The sequence below is a fragment of the Lactuca serriola genome, chromosome 3 (assembly GCF_051521515.1).
Source record: "Lactuca serriola cultivar US96UC23 chromosome 3, Lser_US96UC23_V15, whole genome shotgun sequence".
Lineage (NCBI taxonomy): Eukaryota > Viridiplantae > Streptophyta > Magnoliopsida > Asterales > Asteraceae > Lactuca > Lactuca serriola.
The window spans coordinates 179,088,663-179,098,863 of NC_136410.1; the positions used below are offsets into that span (position 1 = coordinate 179,088,663).

Genomic DNA, 10,201 nt, shown 5'->3' on the forward strand with positions numbered 1-10,201 from the left:
GTCCAATCCGAGGCTCGCATATGGACCGAACCTCGCACCCTAGCTCCGAGCCTCGCACATGTGTTATGACTCCGCGGTCCAATCAACGAGTGCCACCAAGACCCTCACACGTGCTGACCACCTGCGCACCGGAGCCGACTTCGGACACACGCTTCAGACCAATCACAAGAAGCCAGCAGCCCCTTCGCACATGCTACCCTCGTGCGAGCCACCCCCTGCGAGACCTCTCAGCCGTCGGATCAGGAGCTTCTCAACCGTTGGATCAGGACTTCGGACCCTATAAATAGAAGGGTACCTGCGAAGCCTCTCGGTTACTTTTGGAGTTTTGCCATATTTAGCCCCTCTCTTCATATTTTCTTCATCTTAGAATCCCCCAAAGCCCCGGTATCGATTATAAGCCCCGGAATACGCCACGAAGTGCCCGAGAAGCCCGGAAAATTTATCTTTTCGGTTTAGAAGCCCAACTTTTGCAAAGCCTGGTTTCTCAATAAAACTCTTGGTTTTATTAGAAACGATCATTTTAAGAAACGAATTATTTCCCGATTATCATCAAATCAGGTGAGTGTATAGTCACTTTCATTTTACACATAGATATGAAGTATTTACCTTATAATACATGCTATGTGTAAATATATTAATTGTTTATTTGAGGTGACTGTTGAGTTGATGTTTTATACAAGTTTTAAACTATATAAGTATTTTTATCTATAAATATGTTGGGTAGAACATGGGTAGATAGTGATGTGTGATAAAATAAAATTGATGAGAGGCCTCGATGTGTTTTGAGATCCAGTCATCTAGCGGAGTTTGGATGACGACCACAAACTTTCTAGACAGTCCAGTGGGAAAAATTAGCAGGTCCGCAACCTGTAGGTGTTAATGAACTGAGAGTGTTCATTCGCTGTACTCCATCCCCCTCATGGTTGCCTTTAGGACATGTATGGCTGAGGAAACCCCTTAGCAGTAGTGTCCATCCCAATGATATTCTTTAAGCTAGGTCCCTTGTGATAAGTGTTTAGGGATGTAAAGTGAGGATAACGGGAACGGGTAATCAGGGTTATTGTTGATTGATGAACTTAGTAAGTTTATTATTATTGTGGGTTGAAAACCCTATATGCTCACCAGGCTCCCAAGCCTGACCCACTCAGCTTTTTATGTTACAGGTAGTGGACCCCGAGCATAGTTGGAGGACGACGAGAGATTTTTGGATTATAGGCCAGTAGTTGTAAATAACTGTTGAACGGCTTATTATGTCTTGTTTATGCTTTTGATCTGTATCGGAACATGACATCCCGAGGTTTTGATATATATATATATATATATATATATATATATATATATATATATATATATATGGAAAACATATACCTTCTTAATGAAGGGTTTTGATAAACTTTTATCATATGTTGTTTGGGGACCAATTCCGCAACATCTTTTAAAAAGATTTCTCTGATTTTATTTTCAAAAGCATAAATTAAATTGGTCTTTTCTGGCTGAGAAATTAGGGGATGTCACAAACCACAACCTTGGAGAAGTCTCGAATGAATTACCAATAATATCCTGCCAAACCGAGGAAACTATAAATCTCAGATGGAGACTTCAGATGCTCCCACCACATAACCGCCTCAATTTTGTCTGGGTCAACCAAGATAATGTTTTGATTGACGAGGTGTCCCAAAAATTGAACATTACACAACCAGAACTTGTATTTGGAGAACTTGGCATATAACCTCTCCTTCCGTAGAATCCCAAGAATCTCACGCAGATGCTCCTCATGTGGTTCCCTAGTCTTCAAATAGATCAAGATATCATTGATGAAGACAATCATTGAGCGGTCCAACATAGGACTAAAAACCCGGTTCATGAGATCCATGAACATTATCAATGTATTGGTGAGCCCAAAAGGCATCACTACGAACTGATAATGCCCACAATGAGTTCGGAAGGTTGTCATTTAAATATCCTCCTCTCGTACCCTCATCTGATGGTAACCAGACTTCATATCAATCTTGGAAAACCAAGATGCCACGTGCAGCTAATCGAAGAGATCATCAATTCTCGGCAACGGATAACAGTTCTTCACTGAATGCTTGTTCAACTCCTGATATTCAATACACATCTGGTGAGAACCATCCTTATTCTTGACAAAAAGGATCGGTGCTCCCCACGACGTATTGCTCGGCCGTATAAACTCCTTTCCTAAAAACTCCTGGAGCTAAGAAGATAACTTATACATCTCAGGTGGTGCAAGGCGATACGACGCATTGGTGATCGGCTCCGCACCAAGGAACAAGTCAATCTGAAACTCCACCTGCCTCTTGGGCGGCACACCCGACAACTCCTATGGTAAAACATCGGGAAAATCTCGCACATTAGGAACATTAGAGATAAAAACCCAACCTCTTCTTCTCGACCCGAGTATCCACAACATACGCCTAATAACCTATACACACATGCTATAGACACTGTCTCACCCTGGCGGCAGAATAGAAAGCTGATCCAGCCCTAGTACCATCGCCATAAATGGTAAGCACTCCCCCACTTGGGTCTCGAACCATCACCAACTACCACTCAAAGTCAATCAGAGCTCCAAACTGGCTCAACCAATCCATACCCACAATAGCACAGACGTCTCCCATAGTAATAGGAATAAGGTATATCAGATATCCAACACCAATAATCTCCAGTACACAACCCCGATAGACATCAATAGTGGAAAACGCATGCTCATCAGCTATAGAAATCCTTAATGGTCGACTCAAGGCCTCACGCTCAATGCTAAAAACACGACAAAAGATTGACGACACAAGGGGCTGACTCGCACTCGAGTCAAACAACACTAGAGCAGGTAGAAAATTCACAAGAAAAGTACCTAACAGGAGCAATATCATAAGTAAACATAAATCAAATCAACAAAAATAATAAAGAAACACATACCAACCATGAAGTTTGGTGCCGATCTGGCCTCCTACATTGTCAGGAGGAATGCCATTCCTCCAGCCCTTGTAGCCTCGACCTTCCCCTGCCGGTCATCAGTAATACACAAGGTCATGGGAGCAAGAGCCTGAACCGCCCTCGGAGAAAGTAGAGTACACTCAAATCTCATGTGATTTGTTTGGCTGTAATGGAAGCAAAACCGAAATCCCTTAGGGAAATCCTTCGCCATATTCCCCTCCTTGCCATGCATGTAGCAAATGGTCCCTAATCGACAAGGTCCATCATGACCCTTGTCGCACTTGCTGCAAGTGCCGCCCAACTAGCCTCCAGATCTCGAACCAGCAACTTGAACCGCTTAGTCATTGGTTGTGACTGCACTGGCCTCCTCTCCCTGCTCTAAGCCTCCTTCTCCTTTATTACCTGAGTCTCTATCTCGATCTCCCTCCTCCTGGCATTGGCCTACAACTCTGCTATTGTCCGATACGAGATGTTCACCACAAACTCAAGGATATCATTCCTCAGGATACTCTGGCTCACACGTGTCTGATCCGATAACACATGTTAAGGGTTAAACATGCCCTTCTCATGCAACATCATGTGCTTATCTCATTCACCGTCTCTGTCTTCTACTTGAGTGAAAGGAACTCATGGGCCAACCACTCTCTCTCAACCAATGGCACAAACTCATTTCTGAACATCTCAGTAAATCTCTCCCAAGTCAGTGTAGAATGCACTGCATGAGAATAATCAACCGTCACAAACTTCCACTAATCCTTCGCTCCTAACCGAAGTAGGTTCAGTGCAAAGCGAACCTTTAGATTCTCCAGACAGGAGCAATCGTAAATAAACCCTCAACATCTGAAATCCATCTCATTGCAACAATCGGATCCTTGGACCCGTCAAACTATTGTGGCTTCATGTTGTTGAACTCTCGATGCCACAATGAATCACTCGCTTGCAGTCTCGGAGCAGCAACGACTGCGGTTGTTGCAGAAGTAGCAGCCTCAACGACGACAACATAATGCTTGTTGAACGTATCGATCAACGTGGTCTTAATAGACCCGAACATCTCTGGTATGGCCTCTCTGATCATGTGGCCACCTCGACGGCAACGATCCTACTGATCTCGTCATCACTGGCACTCGGCCTCTCAGAGTCCCTAGAGCCTGAACCTCGGGTAACCACCATACTGAAACACACAAGAAAATGATTAATTAAGATATAGTGCATACACAAACACATACACATCTCTACAAGTTCCTTAGTGCCCTAAGATTCCTTCTTGAGTCGCGTACGGATCTGATGCTTTCTGTAGTACGGGCCCAATACTACCTTCCACGCCAATCCATATTTGTCTCAAGTCGTCCTCCCAAGACCCAAAGTCATGAGAAATCTATTCCTCAAAGGCATCTATACTTCTACACCTTCAGGTTCCTCAGAACCACTACTAAGCACCTAGGATCTCATCCGAGACTTCTCTCCAAACACTGCTCCATGTCGCAAAGATCTTTGTTATCCTTACCATTTGCTTCGCATATGCCAATCAAACACAATACATGGCTCGATAGACAGTCAAATAAACGACTCTACCTCAAATGCACAACTAAACAACGAGAAGGAAGAAAAAGCTAAATCAGGCATTCTAAGGCTATAAAATCCTAACTATGCACAATTATGCACCATACACTAAGCAAATAGTAGAGATAGGTTCGATCTTATAAAAGCAACCTCCTCGGCTAAAGGCGTCACAAATTAGGGAACCCTATCACATACTTCCTGAGAGATCCTTATCCTATCAATTAACATGCAATCAGTTCATAATATAACAACTTGACACTACGCATAAAACAAGTAAAGATATTTTAGGAAACCACCACACGAGCTTGGCTGATTGTACACACTTCTTCATCCGAATTTTCTCCTTTGAAATCAAATTTAGATTTCACTACATTTACTTCAAGCTTGCGTTTGATCCCTTTCTTTTCTAATTTTTCATTTCTTTTCTCTACGCGAACCATCTTTTCATCCACAGCTAAACTCGTTTCCTTAGAAGTAACCTCGTCCTCGTCACTTGATAAATCTTTGCTTTCCTCACTCACCCAAGAAGTTGGATTTGTATAAGCAATTACTTCAAACACCAATGGAACGGATTATCTTGGTTTGGTATGTTTGACTTGTTGAATTGTCTTAAGTTCTTCCATAAGCTTCTCCAATTCTTCAGGTCCATCTTCTTCTTTATCAATATTAAAAACTTCACCTTGAACATCACTTCCTCGGAAACCATCCTCTATTCCAAAAGTAGCTTCATCATCTCCCACTCTCAAGGTAAGCTTGGATTCACGAATATCAACCAAGGCACTAGCAGTATTAAGTATAGGCCGACCCAAGATGATTGGAACATCATGATCTTCTTTCATGTCCATTACCACAAAGTCAATTGGAAAAACAAATTTCCTAATTTTTGCTAAGATGTCTTCCACAATGCCCCTAGGATGTGTCACTGAACAGTTTGCCATGTGAATGGTCATTCTTGTAGCCTTCAACTTCGGAATATTGAGCTTTTGATAAAATGAAAAAGGCATTAAATTTATGCTATCCCCAGAATCGGCTAAAGCATAAGTCTTCAAATTATTCCCAAATTCACACGGAAGAGTGAGGCATCCAGGATCTCCCATCTTCTTTGGTAACTCCCCCAATACAACCTTTGAACTCTTCGCACTAAGAACCACCTTGGAATTTTTCTTCAAATGCTGACGAGCATCTATCAAGTCTTGTAAGAACTTTGCATATTCGGGAATTTTAGATAACGATTCAATAAAAGGAGTATTTATTGGAATACCCTTCACTTGCTTCATATATTCCAAATGCTCCTGTTCCACTGGATGACTATTAGCTCAGGACGGAAACGGTAAAGGAGGACGATAATCCAGAACTTTTCCTAAATTTTCTAGTTTAGACTCAGCCCACGGCGTGAGCTTTGAAGGCTCACGTCGTGAGCTTTGAAGGCTCACGTCGTGAGTTTGGTGTTACAGCAAAAAAAAATTCTTCGATTTTTGACTTTTTCGGCTTTGGTTCGGACGGTTGTGGCTCTACTTATAGTGCTTCTAAGAACTCAGAAATAGCCTCTTCTTCAGTTTCACTCATCATGACTTGCGAATGAGGTTTTTTGTCACTCCCCCGGCCGAGGCGGCGGAATACGTCGGGCTGCACGACTTAGTTCATGGATCCCAAGCAAATTGAATATACATCACAAGCTACAACAATAACAACATAGCAGTTACATTCAAGTTTGAAGTTCGAATACAAGGTTCATACATATATTAATAGGTTCATAAATTCGCCTTAACAAGTAGGTCGGCATAGCAAAAACTAAATGAGACTAGATTGCCCGAAAATCCATGAACAAATCTTCTGTCAAAGGCTGGTTCACTGATCTCCTGAGAATACATGTGATTTGAGGGTCAACACAAGGCTGGTGAGGGTTACAGGTTTTCTGCTAACCATAGTAAAGATACTTTATAAGTCTAGAAAGTATTTCTTTGGTGTTTAAAACCATGTTTGATAAATAAAGAAATCATAAGTAACTTCGTGATTGAAATGTTTGTTAAAAAGATAAACCATAAGTAAATTCATACTTAAAATGTTTGATAAATAGATAAACCATAAGTAATCCATACTAAATACTTGATAAATAGTTAAACCATAAGTGAATTCGTACTTAAAATGTTTGATAAATAGTTATACCATAAGTAAATCCATACTTAAAATGTTTGATAAAGAGTTAAACCATAAGTAAATTCATACTTAAAATGTTTGATAAAGAGTTATACCATAAGTAAATCCATACTTAAAATGTTTGATAAAGAGTTATACCATAAGTAAATCCACACTTAAATGTTTGATAAAGAGTATACCATAAGTAAATCCATACTTCAAATTTTTGATAAAGAGTTAAACCATAAGTAAGTCCATACTTAAAACGCTTGATAAACAGAGAAACTGGATCAGTGGTTTCTAGTTAAAGAGTCTGGTTAATGCCTATAGTGAGTCCTATAACCGAGCTATGTGACCAGTTATAATCCTTGCACAACGCTTCATTAGACGTCGTAGTTATACCAAAGATAACTATTCACCTACTTCGATTGATCAATCGAGGTTGTAGCTAGCAACCGCAGGTGGGGGTGTCAACCCGTATAGATCTATGCATACGTATCTCGCTCCGATGATTAACGGTTATAGTTAAATGGGAATACTAAGTGGTTAAACTTAGGTAATGAATAATGTCTCACTATAGAGGCCATTAACTAGGTTATACGGTAAAGTTTCACTATAAAAGCCGAATAAGTTCGATAAATCCGTAAAAATGTATGTCACTCGCTTAAATAGATGAAATGTTTCTTCACATGGATGAATGATTTCCAAGATATAATTGTTATAATTTGTACATATATAATTAATAAATATGTTTGTACATGCTCGAGGTAAGTAAAATAAATTATGCACATGACTAATAATATTTTTAAACGCATGTATATTGTAAATAAATCGATTTATAATACATTATTTTGACAATAATAAGTATTAAAACTAGATATATTTTTTATATGCGTATTCCATAACCGATATATAGATTTAGCATGTTTATAAACACATTTCATAACCGGAAAATATATTTATATATATTTCACATGTATTCGCTCCCAAAATAATAAAACATAAAAATGGGCCGTAACACTGGCCTTCGTAGCGTGATTCCGTATTAACTAGATATAGGAATTGAGTCGTGAAACACTGTGAGAACACGAACTAGAAACGGTCCAAAACTGGAACTGTATTGTAAAAATAAATTAATTAAGTGGCTAATCTTAACTAATTTACATCAAGTTTGAGAATGTGGGACTAATTTTGTTAACATTTCCAAGGGAGGGGCTAATTAAATTTATTTAAAATGGAAGTTTGAGCTTGCTTCTCCTGTTCTTTTTACGAGAGTAGCAATTGAAATAGTGGATCCCTAGTACTCTTCTATTTTCGAACAAAATGTAAGATACAAGACCATAGGGGCTGAAGTGAAAACGTTTTTGATAAGTGAGGGGTTCTTTTCCTTTAAATGACAGTTAAAGTTGGGGAGGGCTTAATAAAAAGTCTTCATAACTTTGAGGTTTGTTTTAACTAAATGGAAGTGAGTTTGCACAGTATTCTTATTTTCGGCTTGCATCTTCACAGAAGAAACACTCACACACACACACAATATATATATATATATATATATATATATATATATATATATATATAACGATCTGGGTCTCAAATATGCGTTAAACAGAACCCAAATACTACAAAATCTTTGGTTTTGTTGACGATAGTTGAAGCTTACATACATAATCCACATATATAAACAAAAATGAGCTAATGGTTCCTGGGAACATTTTATAAATTCGTATGATATTAAAACCCAGCAATATATATATATATATATATATATATATATATATATATATATATATATATATATATATATTTCTTCCTGGGCATTCCTTCGAACCCCACACGCATGGGTTACCAAAAGTTTGAACTTATTCAATGAGGTTTACACCTCTTGGTGTGACTCACTATGATTGAAATTTTTCTTTATGATGACGAAAAAATTAAGGCAAAGATTTGATGGCCACTGTGAAGAAAACTCAAAGTAAAACAACAAGGTTTTGGTTTCTTTGGCTAGTTGAGGTATATGAGGAACAAACCAACCAAGAACGTAAAAGTAAGAGAAAGAGGGAGAGCGACTTACGATGGATGAGGAAGGTCGATGAAAGTGGTGGCGATGGGTGGTCAAGGGTGGCATCCCTTGATTCTTCTTCTTCTTCCTTTTTTTTTGACAGAAAATCAATGAGAGGACGGGAATAGAGGTGAGGTGGTGTTGAACGATCCAACAATGGTGGGAGGGTGAAGTTTTAAGGTAATCGTGGGTTTAGTCCAACGACAAACAAACAAAACTTGGTCACTTTCACCCTTTAAGGTTACTACCATTTCAGTTCAAGAAAAGAAATTTTGCACCACCTCAAAGGGGAGAGGTTTGACTTTCACAAAGTCCAAAACATGGACAGAGACATAGGAGAGAGAGAGAGAAAAAAAAAAGATGTGTGATGTATTGGTTTACAACATTATTTATTTATTTATATATTTTAAAAGCATAACATTTATTTTGTCTTAGAAATAGATTTCTTCTTTGCGTGTTTAAATCTTGATGTCGTGAAATTTATCTGATTGTGTCATGTAACAGATCTTAATTCCAGTGTTTCAAAAACACGAACGAAATATTTTTTTTCCGAGTTGTAGAACTCCAGGAATTTTGCGTTTGAAATTTCGAGTCAATTGGTCTGAAGCGTCTGATTTTTTCTGTCTCTTACAAATATTTTTACCAAAATATTTCGAGTTTTGAATCAAATATTAGACCGTAGTCTAAGTTCATAAACACTCTCAAAACTTCTTTCTGAGGTGTGCAAGTGCCTTAACGGATCATTTCGGTTTATGAAATCGGATAAAGGCAATGTTATACTGGTTTGATTCCTAAAATGGTCATATCTTTTGCATACGAACTTCGTTTTGGGCATTCTTAATATATTCGTGTTCAAGGAAACATGTACTACGAGTCTAGATTTTTTTTTTGTTTGTTTACAGACACCTAATACAATATTTCAGTTTTTTTTCGCCGTTTACCAGACTTACAGTTTACGCTTTAAGTTTCGGTCGACATTTTCCATAATATGAGATAGGATATTATTTCATTTGAAAAGAATTTATATTTCTACTACAATAAGCATGTAAATTCAATCGGTCAAGATACAAAAAATCCATGGTGAACTAGCCGTTTACAGACTCGGACCTAAATTCCGGGATGTCACATTTTTTCTCATGGATTTTTGGAGATAACTTATCTTGTACAAGAGTAGTTAGTTGACCTACTTGGACTTCAATATTATGGATCGATGCTTGGTGATTTCTTAGCAAAGTGTGCTGCTCCTTCATGATATTCTGATGTTCCCTTATCACTTCATCCGTTTCATCATGCCTTTTTTCAGAAGCCTCCACAAAACGAGCTAACACGTTCTCTAAGTCAACTTTCTTTTCAGCTGGTAGTTGTTCCTTTTGGTAGAAGCCTCGACATGTCTGCCTATATTTTTCTTCTTTTTGCTTCTTGTACTCCTCTTATGGTAACCACTCCTTCTTGGGTTTTCTCCAATCTTCATCATATTTATCCCCACTAGAA

At 38.6% G+C, this 10,201-nt stretch overlaps 1 protein-coding gene across 1 annotated transcript; it reads right to left on the reverse strand.

Annotated features, from left to right (window-relative positions):
- Positions 1-5,087: 5,087 nt before the first annotated feature.
- Positions 5,088-5,792, reverse strand: LOC145095906 (uncharacterized). The gene has a single exon (XM_079033717.1). It carries the CDS (start codon positions 5,790-5,792, stop codon positions 5,088-5,090), a length of 705 nt encoding a protein of 234 aa, XP_078889843.1.
- Between the last annotated feature and the right edge of the window lie 4,409 nt (positions 5,793-10,201).

Excerpts from the sequence above, each read along its gene's own strand:
- LOC145095906 (XM_079033717.1), bottom strand. The coding sequence starts at position 5,792 with ATGAAGCAAGTGAAGGGTATTCCAATAAATACTCCTTTTATTGAATCG.